Source organism: Procambarus clarkii, chromosome 3 (assembly GCF_040958095.1).
Source record: "Procambarus clarkii isolate CNS0578487 chromosome 3, FALCON_Pclarkii_2.0, whole genome shotgun sequence".
Lineage (NCBI taxonomy): Eukaryota > Metazoa > Arthropoda > Malacostraca > Decapoda > Cambaridae > Procambarus > Procambarus clarkii.
Genome location: NC_091152.1, coordinates 22,850,854 through 22,874,870, shown reverse-complemented (window position 1 = coordinate 22,874,870; position 24,017 = coordinate 22,850,854). Strand labels below are relative to the sequence as shown.

The 24,017-nt window shown below is 43.7% G+C and overlaps 1 protein-coding gene across 1 annotated transcript in view; it reads left to right on the top strand.

Annotated features, from left to right (window-relative positions):
• Positions 1-24,017, top strand: part of Mtp (microsomal triacylglycerol transfer protein) — a 253,595-nt gene that overhangs the window by 181,537 nt on the left and 48,041 nt on the right. The window contains exon 10 of the mRNA XM_069330044.1: positions 8,880-8,998. Within this exon, the coding sequence (XP_069186145.1) occupies positions 8,880-8,998 (119 nt within the window). The remainder of the gene's footprint in view (positions 1-8,879; positions 8,999-24,017) is intronic.

Genomic DNA, 24,017 nt, shown 5'->3' with positions numbered 1-24,017 from the left:
CTCTTAGCATCTCTCCCTACCTCCCCCTCCCTCTTAGCATCTCTCTCTGCCTCCTAACATCTCTCCCTACCTCCCCCTCCCTCTTAGCATCTCTCCCTACCTCCTAACATCTCTCCCTACCTCCTCCTCCCTCTTAGCATCTCTCCCTACCTCCTAACATCTCTCCCTACCTCCCCCTCCCTCCTAGCATCTCTCTCTCCCTCCCTTTCTGACTAATTATCCCCCTCTCTCACTGATTCTCCCCCCCCCCTCTCATACTGCCTCCCACCTGAACTCCATCGTCCATCCACCCACCAGTCAGCCATCAATGACGCAATGCGTTCATTTGGAGCCAACATGGTGCACAGATGTTTCTTGATTGTGCAGATATGTAAAACAAAAGCACAGAATGAACATTCCAGCCTTATGGCAATTCAAAATACTGTAATAGGAATAATAGGCCGTGAATCTGTGAAGTCACAGTGGGCACCCTGGACCATCTCCCACCCACCACCACAAGCCGGCGTGACGCTTGGCGGACCCCTTCCTACCTGAACTTTGTTCGGGTAGCATGACTCCCCAACCCCAATCGGGAAACTGGAAGTTTCGGATAACTAAAGTTCGGAAACCAAGTGGTGCTCTGTATATATATATATATATATATATATATATATATATATATATATATATATATATATATATATATATATATATATATATATATATATATATATATATATATAATATATAATATATATGTCGTACCTAGTAGCCAGAACGCACTTCTCAGCCTACAATGCAAGGCCCGATTTGCCTAATAAGCCAAGTTTTCGTGAATTAATATATTTTATCTATTTTTTTTCTTATGAAATGATAAAGCTACCCATTTCATTATGTATGAGGTCAAGTTTTTTTTATTGGAGTTAAAATTAACGGAGATAAATGACCGAACCTAACCAACCCTACCTAACCTAACCTAACCTAACCTATCTTTAAAGGTTAGGTTAGGTTAAGTAGCGGAAAAAGTTAGGTTAGGTTAGGTTAGGTAGTCGAAAAACAATTAATTCATGTAAACTTGGCTTATTAGACAAATCAGGCCTTGCATAGTAGGCTGAGAAGTGCGTTCTGGCTACTAGGTACGACATATATATATATATATATATATATATAATATATATATATATATATATATATATATATATATATATATATATATATATATATATAATGTCGTACCTAGTAGTCAGAACGCACTTCTCAGCCTACTATGCAAGGCCCGATTTGCCTAATAAGCCAAGTTTTCCTGAATTAATATATTTTCTCAAAATTTTTTCTTATGAAATGATAAAGCTACCCATTTCATTATGTATGAGGTCAATTTTTTTTTATTGGCATTAAAATTAACGTAGATATATGACTGAACCTAACCAACCCTACCTAACCTAACCTAACCTATCTTTATAGGTTAGGTTAGGTTAGTTAGCCGAAAGAGTTAGGTTAGGTTAGGTTAGGTAGGTTAGGTTGTCGAAAAACAATTATTTCATGAAAACTTGGGTTATTAGGCAAATCGGGCCTTGCATAGTAGGCTGAGAAGTGTGTTCTGGCTACTAGGTACGACATTATATATATATATATATATATATATATATATATATATATATATATATATATATGTCGTACCTAGTAGCCAGAACGCACTTCTCAGCCTACTATGCAAGGCCCGATTTGCCTAATAAGCCAAGTTTTCATGAATTAATTGTTTTTCGACTACCTAACCTACCTAACCTAACCTAACCTAACTTTTTCGGCTACCTAACCTAACCTAACCTATAAAGATAGGTTAGGTTAGGTTAGGTAGGGTTGGTTAGGTTCGGTCAAATATCTACGTTAATTTTAACTCCAATAAAGAAAAATTGACCTCATACATAATGAAAAGGGTAGATTTATCATTTCATAAGAAAAAAATTAGAGAATATATATTAATTCAGGAAAACTTGGCTTATTAGGCAAATCGGGCCTTGAATAGTAGGCCAAAAAGTGCGTTCTGGCTACTAGGTACGACATATATATATATATATATATATATATATATATATATATATATATATATATATATATATATATATATATATATATATATATATATAATATATATATATATATATATATATATATATATATAAATATATATATATATATATATATATAAATATATATAATATATATATATATATATAAATATATATAATATATATATATATAAATATATATAATATATATATATATATAAATATATATAATATATATATATATATATATATAAATATATATAATATATATATATATATATATATATATATATATATATATATATATATATATATATATATAAATATATATAATATATATATATATATATATTTATATATATATATATATATATATATAAATATATATGCAAGCCATATATATTTATATATATGGCTCAGCCTACTATGCAAGGCCCGATTTGCCTAATAAGCCAAGTTTTCCTGAATTAATATATTTTCTCTAATTTTTTTCTTATGAAATTATAAAGCTACCCATTTCATTATGTATGAAGTCAATTTTTTTTTAGTGGAGTTAAAATTAACGTAGATATATGACCGAACCTAACCTATCTTTATAGGTTAGGTTCGGTTAGGTAGCCGAAAAAGGTAGGTTAGGTTAGGTAGGTTAGGTAGTCGAAAAAACATTAATTCATGAAAACTTGGCTTATTAAGCAAATCGGGCCTTGCATAGTAGGCTGAGAAGTGCGTTCTGGCTACTAGGTACGACATATATATATTTATATATATATATTTATATATATATATTTATATATACAGTACAACCTCGATTCAACGTACTATATGGGACCAACCCCAGTTCGTTGGATCGTTGGATTAGTTGCAAGAGGTGACCTTCAGGAGGCATTTGTGTCAGTGTCTTTTTTTTCTGTGCACAATAAAAATGCATTATCATATTAAATACTGTACCTATATATTACTTCTCTACTAAAAAATACTGGAATTCATAAATTTACCTTACTGTTGGAGTTATGTCCATCTTGAAGTTTCGTGAAGTTGTGAATGCTCTACAGTAAATACGTGCTGTAGTGCATTATGCCGTTAGCACTGTGTTGATTAAAAGTAGTTCTGCTTTATGTTGAGTACTACAATACAGTTTATAAAAACTATTGTACACTAAAATTCATGCAACTTTAATTTTAACACTGTGTACACACTTAAATTTAACACTTGTTCTAACTGTTCACGCCGCACACGATGTTTTTAGATGTTTGCATCAGCTTTGCTGGTGCTCGCTGCTGCTGTGGGTTCAGCTGCTTCTGAGCTGGTGCTGGCTGCTGTACCAGTGCTGGGTACAACTGTGCTCGTGCTGGGTACGGCTGTTCTCGTGCTGGGAGCGGCTGTTCTTGTGCTGGGTACGGCTGTTCTCGTGCTGGGTACGGCTGTTCTCATGCTGGGTTCGACTGTTCTCGTGCTTGGTATGGCTGTTCTCGTACTTGGTACGGCTGTTCTCTTGCTGGGTACGGCTGTTCTCGTGCTGGGTATGGCTGTTCTCGTACTTAATATGGCTGTTCTCTTGCTGGGTATGGCTGTTCTCATGCTGGGTATGGCTGTTCTCGTGCTGGGTACGGCTGTTCTCATGCTTGGTACGGCTGTTCTCATGCTGGTTGCTTCGTACCACTCTGGGTACAGCTGGGTACCACTCTGGGTACGGCTGTGCTCATGCTGGTTGATTTTCTGCTACTAGTTCTTGCAAAATATTGCTTCATTTTTGGCATTAATAAGGCACTATTAGTAAGCCCCTGAGACATTTTGTTTTATAACCAAAGAGCTGTAGTAAAAAAATGGTCAATTCCACAATTATTCTTCCACCGGCGGATAAATACTGTACGTCAATCGCAGACAAAGCTAAGGGCACTGGGTGCATACTGTACGAACGCAGACTAAGTCTATATGTACACCCTTTAGTCGGCTGGTGTTTAAGCCAGATCCAGTAACATAAATCTCTCTTAAATATTCAATTTACATCAAATTATATATTTTGGGGTTATATATTTAGTTTAGCAACATTATTACGGTAATAAGAGCTATACAAAATACTTATTTTGGAAGTGATTTATTAATTTTATTATTTCGAAGTCGTAGGTCACTGAACTGTGGCGACGAAATCGAACAAAACACGCCTGGTGTTGTGTTTGATTTCCAGTAATATAAATTTCTCTCAAATATTCGATTTACATCAAATTATATATTTTTGGGTTACATGTTTAGTTTAGCAACATTATTACGGTAATATGAGCTATAAAAAATACTTACTTTGGAACTGATTTATTAATTTTATTATTTCGAAGCTGGAGATCACTGAACTGTTGCGACGAAATCGAACAAAACAAGCATGGTGTTGTGTTTGATTTCCAGTAACATATATCTCAAATTGCAAATTGTTACTTACAGTGTACCTGAGAGTACTTGTAAGCAATCTACCTCATTTTTCATTTTTGCTCAATTTGTTTTTGTATTGCTTAGTCTTGTTTATATTTTTGTTTTGTATTATAATATCTTGTGTTTTGTATAGTCCATGTTTATATGTTTTTTCGTTAATCTCATTTATTACCTAGGTTGCCTAGCCTAGCCATACTCCCTTACTCCATTGTACCCCTGTAAGCCCCTTTTGAGTTTGCTTTGTTCTGTATTGTGTACATCTTTTTCCCTACTTTATAGCTTATTTCTACCTTGTTATTTGCCTTTCTTCCCTTGTTTTTCCTGCAATCAGCTTTTTTTATGCAGACAAGTATAGACCCTGAACTTAACCTCTTATCCACTATCTATGACAATTATCACTTTAATGATCTAAATTGCAGATATTTTGCAGCACATGATGTAAACAATGTATTAACTCATAATCACAATATCTCTGTAATCAATTTGAACGTTAGATCCCTAGGTAAACACTTCGATGATGTTAGTGCCTTGATTGAAGCTATTGACAACAAATTCTCTTTTATTATACTTACTGAAACATGGTTGAAAGAGGATACTACTCAGCTCTTTAACATGCCTAACTACTCAGCAATTCACAACTGTCGTCAACTTCAGAGAGGTGGTGGCACTGCTCTTTACTACCACCAAGAACTAACATGCTTAAAAGAAATTAGAACCAGAGACTGCTATGGGGAGTATATCTTCGCCAGCTTCAGAGTCAAGGGTGCCGAGTCTGTCCTGACTGTGGGTGCAGTTTATAGAATTCCTAACACTGATGTGTCCGAATTCAACTCAAACCTTAGAAATCTAATACTTGATAACAGACTGAACAAAAACCACCTAATTATCGCAGGGGACTTTAATATTGACCTCTGCGAGCCTGAACACCCCACTGCTGTTAGCTTCCTCAACTGTATGAATTCCTGCTTCCTCATACCCTTAATCACTAGACCTACTAGAATCACTGATAGCACTGCCACGACACTCGATCACATCTGGACAAACATAACCTCTCCGCTTACTTCAGGTATAATCACCGATAGCACTACAGATCATTACCCCACATCTCTCTTAACTAACATTAGCAAACCACCTCTTGAGTCAAGAGTGATACGTTTTAGACTACACAATGAAACTGCTATAGACAATTTTATAACTGCTGCTGATAATGTCAACTGGGAGTCCGAGTTAGGTAACATAGTGGACATCAACCTAGCAGTGCATTCTTTTCTTCAAAAAACTCTTAGCCTTTATAATACCAACTGTCCTATGCTTACAAAACAAGTCACAACCACGTGTGCCCCAAAGAATGAGGTGATTTGGTAAAATGCTATGCCCAAGATTACTATCCGAGTGCCGGCGGTGGGGTGGTTCAAATAGCCTCGGCTATCACCTCATTTTGTCCGGTCGTGATGGTCAAGTGGATTAAGGCGTCTTGTACATACCAGTTGCGTGGCATCTGGGAGTATGGGTTCGAGTCACTTCTGGGGTGTGAGTTTTCAGTTATATATATATATTTATATATATATATATATTTATATATATATATTTATATAAAAGTTTGTGAGGGTACCACCTCTGGTGCCAATGTGGGGACCCATAGCCTCGGAGAAGAAAATAAAAAGTATTCAGAGGAGACCTTGTGGTCTCTCACTGAACACTAATATTATCTTCTCCTACCACCCCCATTCTTTTGTATGTACATATATATATTTACTTTATTTGAACTTTGTTACAAAAAAGGAGTTACATATGGGTTACAAAGATGGTTGTCATAGGTTGTCGAGTTCCTCCAGCTCCTCAGATGGCGGGCAGGAACCCTGGATGCAGTGCGCATTTCCCCTCTGTATCGCCACACTGAGGCGCTGGAAAAGAAAGCTTGCAGCTCTCGGGTCCCTTGTTGTTTCAATGAGCCTAGAACCCAGTTCCTTCAAAAAACTGGTAGCACTTTTACCCCAGGCGCCGAGCGTCTCAGAAGCAATGGGGACAAAATTGTAGTGGTGATCCAGTTCTCTATACTTACGGGATTTATTTATATATATATATTTATATATATATATATATTTATATATATATATATATTTATATATATATATATATATATATATATATATATATATTTATATATATATATATATATATATATATATTTATATATATATATATATTTATATATATATATTTATATATATATATTTATATATATATATATATATATATATATATATATATATATATATATATATTTATATATATATATATTTATATATATATATATATATATATTTATATGTATATATTTATATATATATATATATAATGAGCATATATTCAATGAGCCTAGAACCCAGTTCCTTCAAAAAACTGGTAGCACTTTTACCCCAGGCGCCGAGCGTCTCAGAAGCAATGGGGACAAAATTGTAGTGGTGATCCAGTTCTCTATACTTACGGGATTTATTTATATATATATATTTATATATATATATATATTTATATATATATATATATTTATATATATATATATATATATATATATATATATATATTTATATATATATATATATATATATATATATATTTATATATATATATATATTTATATATATATATTTATATATATATATTTATATATATATATATATATATATATATATATATATATATATATATATATATTTATATATATATATATTTATATATATATATATATATATATATTTATATGTATATATTTATATATATATATATATAATATATATATAAAATATATATAATATATATATAATCACATACACACACACACACACACACACTGTAACCCTGCGATTATCCGGGATTCAAACATCCGGAAAATGCCCTTATACGGTCAAAATCGTGATCGGATAAAGTTATCACAATATCCGGCCAAAATGGCCACAGGAACCGGATAAAAGCTGGTTTGGCCGGATGAAAATTCGGCCATACCGTATTAATCCCGTCTGTGGCTCTAGACGCATGGTGGAGGAGGGGGTGGGGTGGGTGGGTGGTGTTGGGAGGGTGGGAGGGGAACGTCGGGAGGGACCACCTGGGTACAGGAATTTCCATTAATTTTAGAACAATTAATCATAGCCAAAAACAAATTAAATAAGTATTAGTAATTATGTAATAACAAATAAATAAGTTTCCTAAAAGCAATGTGCACAGGCTGAAGTTTCCTTAAAAAATATTGTGAGTTTTTTCCTCCTGGCGGCCTACGTAACGTGCTATAGCTGCCCCACCCCAAGTGGACCTGTCCAACACTGGTCAACCCATGTGCGTCCGTCCCTCATGTTATACAGAGTGCTGGGCTATTAGTGAAATATTTTTTTAAAAACCTTTTTTATTTTCATAGTAACTTATAACATTTTTGGCCAAGACTATGTCTGGTAGCAGCATCAATCGTTCTGGAGGTGTTAAGAGGAAGAAGGTTGTCCTAGCAATTAAAGACAAGTTACGTGTTGTTCAACCAGTGAGGCGTCACAGGCAGCCGAATGCCTTCAACAAGTGAGGCGCCACAGGCAAGCCAAGCGCCTACAACAAGTGAGACGCAAGCAAGCGCCTTCAACAAGTGAGGCGTTACAGGCAAGCCAAGCCCCTTCAATAAGTGAGGCACTACAGGCAAGCCAAGCGCCTTCAACAAGTGAGGCGTAAGCAAGTGCCTTCAACAATCGAGGTGTCACAGGCAAGCCAAATGTCAACAAGTGAGGCATCACAGGCAAGCCAAGCGCCTTCAACAAGTGAGGGCATGCAAGCGTTTCAACAAGTGAGGTGCATGGAAGCGCCTTCAACAAGCAAGGCCTCACAGGCAACCCAAATACCTTCAACCAGTGAGGCTTCAGCAGCTGGCAGTCAAAACTAACTTTGCTTAATGAACTGTACAGTAATTTTAAGTGTTAATTTTAGTGTTGTGTTAGTATAGGTTACATAAATTGTTAAGAATTCTTAACTTCAAGATATGTGGCATCAGTCAAGAAGACGAACACCAACAAGGTAAGTTGAGGTTTCTAGTTGAATATTTAATAATTATATGTGGCAAGGCAATTCAAATTATGTTGTTTGTAGTATAAAAATAGTTGGAAATGGTCACTTTTGGACTCGTAGGTGAAAAAGTACCATTATCCGAAAAATGTGATAATCCGGCTGGGGATCCTTCCCATATAGTCCGGATGATCGAGTGGAGACTGTGTGTGTGTGTGTGTTTAAAATATGTATGTATATATATATATAATATGTATGTGTACATATGCTGATTAGCATTGTAAATGTGTGGCCACGTCTGTGGTAGAAAATAATAATAATAATAATAATAATAAAAAACTTATTTCCCTTAAATTTTATTTTTGTATATTACAGACATATTGAAGCTTACTAAAATGGGTCACAAGAATGATAAGTTGTATGAGACATTGGTGCTAACATTGGCCTCCATGATGCACACCTTCACTAGGACTCCCAGCAATAGCAAGCATCCGGTGAGTTTAGCATCTGTATTAAATGTATATAATTATCTTTTGGTCTTACTGTGATTGATGTAGGAGCCAGGATATGAGTGTGATGTTAATAGAGTGTTGGCATTGTCAGATACTGGTTGGAAGGTGTATTTGATGAGTAAAGACGGTATGCAGAGTTGTATTCCGTACTCACCTTGTTATGTTGGCAGGAGAGAACGCTACACCACTATGACTATACAGTATAGCATGTGGAAAGAATGAGGACAAGGTGGTATATAAGGTCAGAGGGGTGGAGTAAATGTTCAAGGTGTTGGCAGGGAATTTACCTGTAATTACTTTGGTGTAGTTACAGGATGAGAGCTATGCCCATGGTGTCTTGCCTTCCTAATAATCTTTGTCATATAATACTTTGAAAGTGCTGATGGTTTTGGCATCTATAACCTTCTTACTTACCTTGTTCTAATCTTCTAAATCTGTACAAAAGAAAACATTCATATTTTTGTTGCACCCTTGTTATCTCTTGTCCTTCTATCTTCTAGATTTGGCATATTTAACATTTCTAATCTCTCCTCATAGCTCATGTTTACAGTTTTTCTGGAAGCCATTTAGTAGTATGTCCTTGTCCTGCTCCAGATTTCCTCACAGCATGTGTGTACGTTTCTAGTTCTTTGATGTCCTGCTTGAGATAAGGGATAAGATCATAGACGAATCATTTTCTGCGTTCAGTGATGATGTATCTGATATAAGTAGCATAGATGAATAGTGTTAGCGGCTTCCATGGTGGTGTTTTCCATAGATATTTTCAAGAATACCTGAATCTCTTCCTGACTGATGGACACTCTTTGAGGCAAACTGAATCTCTTTCTGAGTGGGACCATACAAATTGATCTTTTCCTATAATCTTTTCAATGCTACCTTATGCTTTACAAGCTTGGTTACATACAACCTACAAGGACTAAAGCCAAGGGTTTACATGAGTGCGTTATTTGCAAGCACACACAATGAAGAAACAGGAAGTGAAAATTTATATACCTGGTGCAACGAGAGCGAAGTTGCACTGTGCACCATGGATTACTTTGTTGATTACTACTCACTTCTGAAGTACGGAGTGTGTAATACAGTGTGTTATTGTGTAAATAGTGTGAAACTGTACATATTGTAATTTTAGTGAATTTTTAACAAGTAATATTGTGACAATAAACATTTATTGTTTACGCGTTACTGACATATGTATCACAGTTCCATGGAACATTATGAACGTTCTACTGTAAACATATTGTAAAGGACACAAATATGCATCATATATGTTAAAAAAAATAAAACCGCATTGGAAATACATAGAACAAATAATTGAAAATATATTTGTGGCAACACCCGATGCTTGAATGGCCCGCGCGATCGTGTCTGGGCGATTCATGCACAGGCGACCAGGCCCTGAGGATGTCTCAGTGCACCTTGCCTACATCCCCACAGCCAAAGTAAGTGGAATTTGGTATTTATTTTTACATAGACATGTTCAGGGAAGGGAATTTATAATTTTACGAAGAAAAAATTTTTTTTTTGGAACACTTTATTTCATGTGCACAGGGGGAATTTCACAATAAACTTAGCGCAGCACAGTGGTTAAAGTAACATACCTATACTCTTGAGCAAAAGAGCTCCTTTTGCCCAAGAGGCAAAAAGAGTTCTTGGGCTCCTTTTGCCCCTGCTTGGGCCCTTGTGCCCTCTGAGCAGGGGTTGTTGCTGCAGGGGAGGGGGGTATCTTTCCTTCCTTCCCTTTATGCATTTGTATTACCGTATTTGTCAGTGTGATTTCCGCACACCCTCGAGTTGGGTGCATCCATCATTTGCTTGGATGTTTTGTACTGGAAAAAAAAGGAACAGTACCGACTATTTCTGTGTGTTTCATCATGCATTTCTTGCATGTAATTTTCCTGTGCTTTTGGTACCCCCTACTCATACCTCCTCTCCGGTCAGCGGTTTTATTGTTTACATTTTTGCCGAGAGTTTTGCTACACAGGTTATGAACCTTGGGTTTTTGGATATGATGTTTGTGATGCTGAGACTGGTGGCCACCAGGGCAGCGCTCCGGTAGTGGTACACCATCCCACCACTGTGGTTTGTCATCATCTACTCATTGCATTTGGCTGCTGGGTGGTAGAAACTTTATCATTCCTTTCCCATTTTATGAGGCTTTTCTGGGGGGAGCCCCGTCGGCTCCCCAGAGCTATCCCAGGCTGATATGCTAATGTCAGACTTTGGCATCAGTCATGTGTATGGAGTTCTTAGGCCTACCGGGGACCACGGCCAGAACCGGGCCCCCTCAGAGAGGCAAGGGGAGCAATGGCCTATAGAAGCCCCCGTGTTAGTGGAAGCATTCTATGTCTGCCATCGACTGGAACAGGCACCCAGAAAGGTAAGCGCCCCAAAACAAACCCCTGTTCTGGTTAAAATTGCTACCTAAAACCGAACTAGTGGATAGAACTCCCCAACCGAAAACAAGCAAACTAGTGTGACGTCACACACTGCCGCGCCGCTGTCTGCGCAGCTCCCCCCTCCCCGGGAGGGGGAAGGGGGAGCCCCAGACCCCCCGCGCCGGCTACCCACACCTCAGTTCTTGAGGCTGATGCTATAGGCGATGGTCGTGTGCTCTGGCTCCGGTGTCGCTACTGCACTGTGCTTTGCGTGTGGTGTTAGTTTTGTGGGTGCGAGAGCCAGGAGTTATCTTCAGTACTCGGGCTGCATGCGCCTAGGGCTGCCTTCCCTAGGTGCCCTGTAAGTACTGCCCTTGGGGCTTGGGGCCACCTTCCACAGGCTCCTCGGGGTCTGCCTCTGCTGGTCCGTTTTACCTTTCGGTTTTTCGGCCGTCTGTTGGGCTCTTGGGTGTTCTGTTCTCCCTTGTTACCGGCAGGTAAGAGGCAGTTTGCACTGGTAGGGGCGCAGGGTGCTGCTCAGCTTGTATTTCCCGACATCGCGGCCGGCTCTGTTCCTTGGGGTTCGCTGTCCTCTTGCGGGGTTTTGTTTTTCTTTTTGTTTTTGCCTGGTGGGGGGTTCTGTCATTTTATTCAGTTTGTTTTTGCCCTTCCACTGTTCTCATCGGTGGCGCCCCCTGCTAGGTCCCCGTGAGTGTACACGTCCCTGGGGTTCAGCTTTAGAAGTTTGCTTGGTAGTTTTGGGCGCCGGTTTGCAGCACCCTGCCTGGGACTACCTGAGCGCGAGTCCTCTTAAAGTAAACGCTCAGGACCCTGGGAATCCCCTAGGGGGCGCGTGGGTCCGATGGATGTGACCCCGGAGTCCCCACTCGCTGTGTGCGAGTTTGAGGGTTGCTCGGTCCCCTTGTCTCAGGGTGACCCTCATTGTTTTTGCCTCTGCCACGCTGCCTGTTGGGTCGGTGATACTTTCGACCCTGAGTCCTGTGAGTGTTGCTGCTTGCTTGTGACTCAATTTACCCAATCCTCTGATTCTATTCGGGTACAGGCGGCACGTGCGTTGCAGTCTAGGTTTCGTCTGTTGCAACGCGCTCGGTTGGTTGCTTCCCCGGATGCCCCGGGGCTGCCCCGCTTTGCTTTTCGAGACCCGGCCTTGGGGGTGGGGGTCGCTTCGATCCTGGTTCAGTCCGCACCTCCTCGTCCTTCCCCTTCTGTTCGTTCTGGTCCCCCGCCCCTGCTTCCGGCCCCCAAAGCGTCTGAGGGTTTCGGGGTCGGAGCAGGGGTTACTTGATCTCGAGACTCGGGCAGCTTCGGGGGTTGCCCCTTCCGGGGGGGCGGCAGAGGCATTCGAGTCTTGTCTCCCGGCCGAAGCTTCAGGGTCTGACCAGTGGGCCCCTCTTCCTCCAGCTTTTCCGGCTGCTCCGTCCTTGTCTTGTGGGGTCGGGGCTTGGGGAGAGGACTCGGCCTCGGGTCCTGTGGTGACGGACCTCGAGGCTGGGGAGGGGCTGACTTGGGGGCCTTGGGCCCCGCTGGACTCCGCCGGGGTTTTTCTTCCCACTGAGCGGGGCTTATTGTTACAAGGAGTGGGGTTTTCTTTCCCCCCCTCTGCGTACGAGTTGGATTTGGTGTAGGCCCCTCCCCGGGTATGGTTCCGTGTTCCCCTGGGTACGTCGGTTCCGTCCTTCCGGAGGTTTTCGGCTTATCGCATCCAACCTGGTGTGGTGCGAGCGGCCTTTGCAGCTTACCTCCTGCGTGACCCGGATTATGCCTCGGAAATGGATCCGTCCACGTCCAGGTTGGGACTTCGTTCCCTTTCTGGCTCCGTTACGAGGTTCCGGAGTCGTCCTGGCTAGCAGACTGCCCCTTGTTTGGTCTGGATTCCTGGCATTCCTTCTGTCGTTCCCGCACGCTGGAGTGGCGGGAAGCTTCCACGGTGCTTCAGGTTTTCCTGGGGGGTGAACTTGAGTACCTGAATGAGTGCTTGTTTGCCCCTGCCCTTCCCCGCGATGTGGGCGTTATTCAGCTCCATGTGCAGTTTCCCTCCCTTTCGGCAGCGCTCGTGGCGGAGGACTTGCGTGCTCGGGGCCTTTTGTGTTCGGCCTTGCGGTTCTTTCCCCTCCTGGGGCTGTCTTCGGATTGGCTCGTGGTGGATGTGGGGACGCTTGGGTCCGTCCCGGGGTCCGGCACCTTGTCCTCGGCTGCGCGTTCGTCGGCTGCCTTGTTGAAGCTGTTCACGCCGATTTTGCGGGATGCGGTTTCCCTGTTCTATGCTTCCCGTCTCGCGTGTCGGCAGGCGGTGCTGGGTTCCTCCATGGGATCTGCTTGGGCTCTGGCTCTTAGGCGTTCTTCACCTTTTTGTCCTCTCCTGTTTGGGGAGTCGGCCGTGGCGCAGTTTATTCAGGCTGCGTCGGCGGCTTGTCGTCCGATGTCGGACTTGTTGGTTTTCCGGGGGTCCCGGGGTGGGTCTTCCCGGAAAGGTCGTGCCAGGGCTCGGGGTTCCTCTCGTCGTGGTAGGCCTCTGGTGTCAGGTTTGGGGTTGGCTCCTCCTGCGGACCCTCCCTCGTCTGGTCGGCGCGGTGTTCGCGCTGTGCGGGGTTCTGGGTCTCGTAGGGGTCGCCGGCCCTTTCGCGGTTTGCCCCTTTGACGGGGCGATGGGGGGGCGGCTTGCGCTGTTCGCCCGCGCCTGGTCCCACGATTCGTGGGCCTTTCGGGTCGTGTCTCGCGGCCTGCGGTGGCGTTGGGTGGCCCCTCCCCTCTTTGGGGGGTCGGGGCTGGCAGGGCAGGCTTCTTCCCCTGCGCTCTGTCGAGTCGTCTTGGAGTGGGTACGCTTGGGCGTCGTCGAAACGACGTCGTCCCTCAGATGGGTTTCCCGTCTGTTTCCGGTTCCGAAACGGGACTGCGCGGACCTGCGGTTCATTCTGGACTTGTCCCATCTGAACCCCTGGGTTCATTGCCCCTCCTTTCGGATGACTACGCTGTCTCAGGTTCGGCTCCTCTTGGAGCCGGGAGCTTGGATGGTGTCCCTGGACCTCCGGGACGCTTATTGGCATGTCCCGATTCATCCGCGGTTCAGGGACTGGCTCGGTTTTGTAGTGGGGCGTCTGAGTTACCGCTTTCGTTGTCTCCCGTTCGGGTTGAACCTGGCACCTCGCATGTTCACACGCCTTACATGGGTTGTGGTGGCTCGTTTGCGTCTCCTAGGTGTTCGAGTGTTGGCCTACCTCGACGGCTGGCTGGTTTGGGCTCCCAGCCAGTCAGCTTGCTTGCTAGCCAGGGATTTGGTTCTTTCCCAGCTCACCGGGTTCGGGTTCTTGGTGAACTGGAGGAAGTCCCATCTGGTTCCCTCTCAGGTTCGGACATGGCTGGGTCTCGTGTGGGACTCTCGAACCGCCTCCTTGTCTCTCCCTCCGGAGTCTCTCCTGCGGCTGCGGTCCCGCCTTCGTCTGTTTCTGGAGGGCCCTCGGGTCACCCGGCGGATGCTCGAGGGGCTGTGCGGGAGCCTGAACTTCGCGATGGTGGTCTACCCGCCGGGTCGGGTTTGGCTTCGACGGCTGTTCTGGTTCCTTCGGGGTTCCCCCTTCCGCCTCTCTCGCGATCGCAGAGTTCGACTCCCGGGGGCCTTGCGTCGGTTGCTGCGTCACCGGCTTCCTCTTCGGGTTTTTCGGGGTTCAGTACCTTGGCGCCTACCCGAGCCCTCGCTCGATGTGTACACGGATGCGTCGTCTCGGCTGGGGTTTTGTGACCAGTGCTCACCAGGCCGGCCAGGGGCGTTGGGATCCGTCCTTCCGTCGAGCTCACAGTACGGTGCGGGAGTTCGCGGCAGTGTGGTTTGCTCTGGGGAGGATTCGGGTGGCCCGCGGATCGACGATTCGGCTCCATTCGGACTGCTCTCCGGTGGTTCATTGCCTGAACCGCGGGGGTTCGATGCGGTCCTTGTCTCTTTGGGGTTGGTCGCTTCGGGTGACTCGTCTGCTGAGTTCTCGGGGTTTGGCTCTCCTGGCGGTTCACGTACGGGGCGTGTCCAACGTCTTGGCCGACGCCCTGTCTCGCTTCGTTCCTCTCTCCACGGAGTGGACGGTCGACGACGAGTCCTTCCTTTGGCTTTGCCAGACGTTCGGGCGCCCCGAGGTGGACCTCTTCGCGTCGGCGTGGTCGCGGCGTCTTCCCGTTTATGCGGCGCCCTTCCCCGATTGCGAGGCCGTCGGGGTCGATGCCTTTCGGCTCGACTGGACGAGGTGGGGGTTCCTGTATCTCTTTCCCCTGGTTCGGCTGTTGCTCCAGGTCCTGACTCGCTTAGAGACTTACCGGGGGAGAGTTGTCCTTCTGGCCCCTTGGTGGCCGGCCCAGCCTTGGTTTCAGGCGCTGGTTGCTCGGTGTCCGAACCCGAGGGTTTTTCCCGCGGCTCCGCCTCTTTCAGCAGATCGGGCCGGTACGTCACGTAGCTGGTTCGATCTTCTCCTCGAGTCTTCGTGTATGGTTTTTTTGACTCGAGTCTATCATCATCTCTATGGTGATCAGGTGGCCTCCTTGTTGGTGTCCCACCTGAGGGCTTCTTCTCGGCGGCAGTATGCAGTTTTCCTGGCGGTCCTTCCGTTTCTTTTTGCGTCTTCGTCGTGTTAGCTCCTTGTCTGTTCGGGTGGTCTTGTCCTTCCTCTCGTGGTTGTTTCAGGACCGTCATCTTATGCCTAACACTGTCGCTTCGTATCGTGCGGCGCTGGCGGAGCCGCTTCAGCTTGCTTTCGGTATCGATGTTACGTCTGCGCCGTTTCGCAAGCTGTCTCGTGCATTGTTTCACCTCCGGCCTGCTCATGCGTCGCCTGAGCCGTCCTGGTCTTTGGACAGAGTGCTCGCTTTCCTTTCATCTCCTCGTTTCGTTGTGGCCCCTTCGGTCCTGGATTGTTTTTCCAAGGCACTTTTCTTGTTGGCTTTGGCCTCTGGGGGTCGGGTAGGGGAGCTTCATGCTCTCCTCCGGCGCAGGGGTTTCTGCTCTTTTGGTCGTGGTGATAGTTTTGTTCGTTTGCAGCCGTCTCCTTCTTTTCTGGCGAAGAATGAGACTGCTGCGTTCCGGAGGGGTCCATGGGTGGTTGATGCTTGGTTGGTCTGGCCGGGGGTGCATCATGTTTTGTGATCGGCGGTTGCAGCCAGTTGTCTCGGCTTCGAGTTGAGGGGTGAGCGACGACCGCCTCCCGGGTAAGTCCCTCTTTTTCTGTCTGTGGGTAGTTAGCTCCGGGGAGCCGACGGGGCTCCCCCCAGAAAACCAGCGTTGAATGTTATGAAACGCCATTTTCTGGGCGAGTCCCGGAGGCTCCCCGGCATCCCTCCCTCCCTCCGGTCGGCGGTTTTTCGCGTTTTTGACATCCAGCCTCAAGAACTGAGGTGTGGGTAGCCGGCGCGGGGGGTCTGGGGCTCCCCCTTCCCCCTCCCGGGGAGGGGGGAGCTGCGCAGACAGCGGCGCGGCAGTGTGTGACGTCACACTAGTTTGCTTGTTTTCGGTTGGGGAGTTCTATCCACTAGTTCGGTTTTAGGTAGCAATTTTAACCAGAATAGGGGTTTGTTTTGGGGCGCTTACCTTTCTGGGTGCCTGTTCCGGTCGATGGCAGACATAGAATGCTTCCACTAACACGGGGGCTTCTATAGGCCATTGCTCCCCTTGCCTCTCTGAGGGGGCCCGGTTCTGGCCGTGGTCCCCGGTAGGCCTAAGAACTCCATACACATGACTGATGCCAAAGTCTGACATTAGCATATCAGCCTGGGATAGCTCCGGGGAGCCTCCGGGACTCACCCAGAAAATGGCGTTTCATAACATTCAACGCTGGTTTTTTATTGTTTTTGAACCATTGTTCTTACCGGTAACTCGGTCATTCCCTTATGTATGGCATGTCTAAGGTGTGGGTTGTGTCTGCTATGCGAGTGGTGGGGGTGTATGTGATTTAGTGTGAGCTTCCCTCATCACTGTCGATGTGTCATCAGTAGTTTTGATAAGTTTTTCCTCGCCTCATTGTACTCTTCTGGTTGTGCTTGCGGAGATTGCGCTTCAGCTCTTTGGGCCCACCTCTCACCCAGCATTCTACTTGTGTACACATTCCTGAGCTTCTCAAACTCTTTCATCTCTACATTTGGTTTTGTGTAAGGTGTCATCCTCCACCATATCTGCCTCCTGCACTCTATTTCCTTACTACTCTGCCAATGAAAAAGTTTTTTCTAATGTCTCCATGGCTCTTTTGGGTACTCGGTTTCCACTCGTATCCCATTATGGGTGTACCACTCGTGTTTATTCATCCATCTATTTCTACCCGGTCTGGTCCCCTGAGAAATTGTGGATGGTGGTCATGTCTTCTGATCTTGTGTTCCCGGGGGCAGTATTGTGTTTGGTATGAGACTATTGGACAGTACTTTTGTTTAGTATTTCCTCAGTCTTGTGTTCTCAGACTGTGGTGCTTTTTTTTTTTTTTTTTTTTTTTTTTTTTTTTTTTTTTTTTTTTTTTTTTTTTTTAGATATATACAAGAGTTGTTACATTCTTGTACAGCTTGTTTTCAATATAGTGGTACCTCCATTTTCGAATTTAATCCATTCCCAGAGACAGTTTGAAAACCAAAAATACGAAAACCGAAAAGTATTTTCCCGTAAGAAATAATGTAAATTTAATTAATCCGTTCCACACCCAGAAATATTAACTAAAAAATACATTTTTTACAGAAAACTATTCATAGGTACTTTACCTTGTTGGCGTATGGAAGACGGTGAGGAGGAGGGGTGGAGGGGAGAGAGGAGGAGAGGTGTTAGTGTTTAAAAGGGGAGTCCCCTTCCATTATAACATCAGGCAGTGATGACATTTCTGGGGTACACTCTCTTACGTTTTGCAGGCCTACCACTAGGACATGGTTGTGGCTCACTGCTTGCATGTCTTACTAAGAATCTGTCTGTAGACACTTGTTTTTTCCTATTTTTTAACACTTGTCTGTAGTGAGACAGCACATTGTCACACTATATGGGTGTCTGGAGACGAAGTGGAAAAAATGCTCAAGGAGCTAAATAAGAGCAAAGCAGTTGGTCCAGATGGAGTTTCACCATGGGTTCTGAGAGTGTACACCTGAGCTCAGCATTCCACTTCAATTGATTTTTCAGGCATCCCTGTTTACAGGAGTTGTATCTGATGTGTGGAAAAAGGCTAACATAGTTCCAATCTACAAAAGTGGAAGCAGGAAAGACCCCCTTAATTATAGACCTATATCATTGACAAGTGTAATAGTCAAAATATTGGAAAAAATAAATAAAACTAAATGGGTAGAACAGCTGGAGAGAAATGATATAATATCAGACAGACAGTATGGTTTTCGATCTGGAAGATCTTGTGTATCAAATTTACTCAGTTTCTATGATCACGCAACAGAGATATTACAGGAAAGAGATGGTTGGGTTGACTGCATATATCTGGACCTAAAAAAGGCTTTCGACAGAGTTCCACATAAGAGGTTGTTCTGGAAACTGGAAAATATTGGAGCAGTGACAGGTAAGCTTCTAACATGGATGAAAAATTTTCTGACTGATAGAAAAATGAGGGCAGTGATCAGAGGCAATGTATCAGACTAGAGAAATGTCACAAGTGGAGTACCACAGGGTTCAGTTCTTGCACCAGTGATGTTTATTGTCTACATAAATGATCTACCAGTTGGTATACAGAATTATATGAACATGTTTGCTGATGATGCTAAGATAATAGGAAGGATAAGAAACTTAGATGATTGTCATGCCCTTCAAGAAGACCTGGACAAAATAAGTATATGGAGCACCACTTGGCAAATGGAATTTAATGTTAATAAATGCCATGTTATGGAATGTGGAATAGGAGAACAGACCCCACACAACCTATATATTATGTGAGAAATTTTTAAAGAATTCTGATAAAGAAAGAGATCTAGGGGTGGTTCTAGATAGAAAACTATCACCTGAGGACCACATAAAAAATATTGTGCGAGGAGCCTATGCCACGCTTTCTAACTTCAGAATTGCTTTTAAATACATGGATGGCGATATACTAAAGAAACTGTTCACAACTTTTGTTAGGCCAAAGCTAGAATATGCAGCGGTTGTGCCGTGCCCACATCTTAAGAAGCACATCAACAAACTTGAAAAGGTGCAACGACATGCTACTAAGTGGCTCCCAGAACTGAAGGGCAAGAGCTACCAGGAGAGGTTAGAGGCATTAAATATGCCAAAACTAGAAGACAGAAGAAAAAGAGGTGATATGATCACTACATACAAAATAGTAACAGGAATTGATAAAATCGATAGGGAAGATTTCCTGAGACCTGGAACTTTAAGAAAAAGAGGTCATAGATTCAAACTAGCTAAACACAGATGCCGAAGAAATATAAGAAAATTCACTTTCGCAAACAGAGTGGTAGACGGTTGGAACAAGTTAGGCGAGAAGGTGGTGGAGTCCAAGACCGTCAGTAGTTTCAAAGCGTTATATGACAAAGAGTGCTGGGAAAATGGAACACCACGAGCGTAGCTCTCATCCTGTAACTACACTTAGGTAATTACACTTAGGTAATTACTATGAATGGTCTCTTGTTTTTCCTCTATTGTCATCCTCACAACTGTTTTCTTAAGTTGAACTTTACCACTGACTTTCTTGGAACCCATGGAATGATATATAATAAGAACTTTTATGTTCAGAAACCCAAAAAACACAAAACACTTGAATTCTTCACAAAGAATTCAAGCGCGATCATCACTAGGCGGGAGACACTGGAAACCGAAGTGTGCTATGTGCTCGGTCAGCCCATACGTGTATCAACGAACTTGAGCACCAAAGCAAACTACGAGTACCGAGTCAAATTTTTCAAAGAAATTGAACTCAAGAACCAAAAAAATATGAAAACGGGGGCATTAAAGAGCCAAGGTTCCACTTTATTTTCTTTTTCATAAAAGAAAATGCCGTTTTCGGTAACAATTCGGCTAGTTTTCATTATTTTATTTGTGAGAGTGTCTCTCTCAAGATTCTCCCACAGCTGACTGGAATGGCTCATTGCTGTGCACAGTGCACCGATCTTGTGCACAAGGTCCTATTTCTGTTAACCCTGGATAGTGACCTGGCATGTTGGGTATCTCCAGAATCCCCACTTAACCAGGAACACTTTTATAATACGGAGGCCGCTGTATGTCCAGGCAGAAAGTAGATACAGGGAATTAAGCATATTGGCCACCAAAAGGTCAGTGAGTACGTGCTGTTGCCCGCGTGAGAGACAGAGGGTAGACGCCAGACCCTCTGACCTCTGGGGTTAACCGGCGCGATGGCAAATAACAGCTATGACGTGGTCGTGACGTGTTCATGACGTCACTCCTGCTACTGCTCATTGAACGAGCTAATATGATTGGTTCCCGCCCATTTGCTGCAATGCTATTGGTCAAATTGTAACTCTTTTTTGTGTTGTGTGCCACGAGATGCCCGGCACCCTTTGAAAATCCATTCTTGTGAGGGATCTCTTGCATAGAGGACGTGTCCTGTTCTATCTAACAGCCAATAGATAGAAGAACACTGTCTATTCATCACCGTCAAGTTAACTCGGCATCTGAAGATTATACGACACACTCGCCCAGAATCACGAGTGCGAATATATTATTCAGAAGCCTAAAGTGACAAATCTCCAGAGCGAAACAGACTGGTATCGGGTAACCCCTGGTGACAAAGATCGTTGTGAGTGACTTAAGAGTGAACTAAGGCAGTGCCGCCGCCTAAGTAATCTGTGTGTGACTTTACCACAGTGTACCTGTACCACAGCGTACAGTGTAGTGCATAGTACCATATAACCTGGTCTGCACTCGGTCCAGAGCGTGTAGCTAGTACCTCTGTACCTCTGTGCCTCAAGCCGCCAGTTGCCGCTGCCCTCACTACTACGTGACGTCACCACCTTACTCATCGCCAGCGCCAGTGTGTGTGTGCGGGTGTCTGTCTGTTAAGCATACAGCCCGCCCTACTGCAAGTACCCTCCGTGTCTACGAGCAAAACCAGCTGTCAGGCCACCTACGAGTGCTTGTATAAATGTGCCTGAGTGAGTAAGGCATGGTACCCGTCTGTAAGTACAAGATCTTGTCCTTGTTTTATTGTGTCTGTGTTGATCTGAGGGATCAACCACAGTTCTCACCTTCTTATACCTGTCACAGGTCATAGGTGAATCGACGGTGAATGCGTGTTTATCTGTGTGGTATCACTGCATTTCACTAGTCTGTGAATGTGAGCTTCACATACACCACACATTTAGTTATTGTGTGATAATATTATTGTGCATGTTATTGCCTGTCCCATTGACAGTGTATTTGTTGATTTATTGCATATCATCATTACCGAGTATCCGGATGGAACTCTTGTGATCCCTTTGCAAACCGGCAGTTAGGTTGCCGTGTTAATGATTGGCTGTCAACTGTGTTAAGTTAAGTGTTTCTCCACGAGTGGATACGAGCCGTTTAGCCAGACGTCAAGAGTCTCGCTAATATAACCATAGCTTTGCTGACGCCAATCTAAAGTAAATCAAGCACCCTGTGTATTAATGGTTAAGTTAGTAAATAAACTACTGTTAAGCTTTATGCGGTGTTTCCATTGAACCGCTTCTGAATACTGCCAATATTATACAAGTCTTCAGCTCTTAAGTGTCTTCAACACCGAGTTGCCTATATTCACTAATCTATAAATGTGATGAGGACTCTAGGAGTCGCTTAAAGTGTTAAATCATTGAGGAGATTCCAACGATCAACGTGGAGCAGGACCAGGTGAGACTAGTCTGAGAAGAGACCCCCAAGGACTAACTTGACCTTGCTCCCAGGCCCTGTACGGTTGCTCTCGTATTTTCTATTCTGCTAATTCCGACAGCTTCGTGAAGCGTCTGCCACATGTACATTGGCGACGTACGCATTGCAGTCGTGAAAGCAAAAAAGAAACACCCCACATTATTATTGGTACCGATTTTGTGCCTAACGACCTTGACATGTATGCTCGTCCAGCTCTCTAACCTATGGTGCTCAGCTAGGTCATTATACAGTATCTACTCAATTTAATGGCCTGTATGGGGCTGTACCCTGGTCGTTATTTCCGGAGCTCTGGTATTTCTGAAGTTAACACTTTAACACTTTCGCCCGGGCATGACGCAGCATTGCGTCATCCGTTTACTGTCGGTAATAACGGGCATGACGCAGGATTGCGTCATCCACTTTAAATAATCGCCAAAAATCAGATTTTTATCCGATTTTTTGGGGACTGGTTTTAAAATGCACCCAGATGTCTTCCCATTTTCTTTGTTGCGTCTCGTGGCCTGCAGGCGGCTCGGCACACGCCGTCGGCCCATTGTTTTCGCTCCACTGTTGTAACCAGTGTCGCCTCCCCTTGCATCTCAAACATGTGAACATTTCGGCTATTTTCCGTGGCTATATTTCTTACTGCAGCTTTAGAAACTATCTACGCTTACTCCACGATGGATAGTGATCATGAACAAGGCCCTTCCAGGAAGAAAATTGCGAAAGGCTGGCTTGAAAAAGGCGGGAATTGGGAGTGTAGCTGGAAGGCTTCTGAGCGCTCACTCGCGGCTAAAGTGTGGCCCGTCTTCAACTCGTCGGCGGTTGGAGCGTGACCAAGTTTTTTATTTTATATGCTAATGTTCCTCTAGAGAATTCTATTGCGAACCCATTGAGACCAAAATGAAAGATCTAGGACGAAAATTGAGGTGACCACAGTGAAAATAGTGAAAACATTTTATCGCGTATGCGCGCTCCTGGGTAACTCATTCGCACTTTCTCTGTTTGCTGCGGGTAATTAGCCGGGCTTTTGGAGTTTATATGCATTTAGTGCTGTAGAGAATTCTATTGCAAACACAATGATACCAAATTTAATCTCGTAGGACGAGAATTAAGGTGACAAAGTTGAAGAGAGTATACACTTTTCAGAATTTACGCACACTCCCGTGAAACCCTGGGACCCAAATCGCAGAGTTGAGGGGTGGCGCGCGGGGTACACCAAAGTGTTAAAGCGACCACGTCGTACATACACGACGGGTTTGCTTATGCGGGTTCTGCCCCCGCGTCGTAAATAGCCGCGCGATGTAAAAAAAAAACATAAAATCCAATTCTTATTCGATCGACTTGGGGTTAGTATGAAAATGTTTGCCATTAAATTTCCGTTTTCTCTAATAGGCACATGGCCTATTTGAGAAAATGGCATTGTATTGTAACTTAGTGGAGAGACTATTAAGTTGGTGACACAACGAGGGTAATCGCCCACTTCACACACTCTTGTGTGGGCCGCGATCATGATTCTACATTTATATGCATATGTCTGTGTAGAGAGTTTTATTGCGAGTTCAGTGATATAAAATTTAACGCTGTAGGACTAATGTGGAGCTGACAACAAACAAAAGAGTATGAACATTTTGTTGCTGTTTGGGCATACGGCGAGTGATCTACATTTTTATTTATTTCGTGGTGGAATAGCTAATGCTTTGGTTACATTTTATACATATGATCTTGTAGAGAATTTTATTGCCAACACATTGATACCAAAATGAAATACGTAGCTCGAGAATTGGTGTCAGGAGAGTGAAAAGATTACACACTTTTTGGT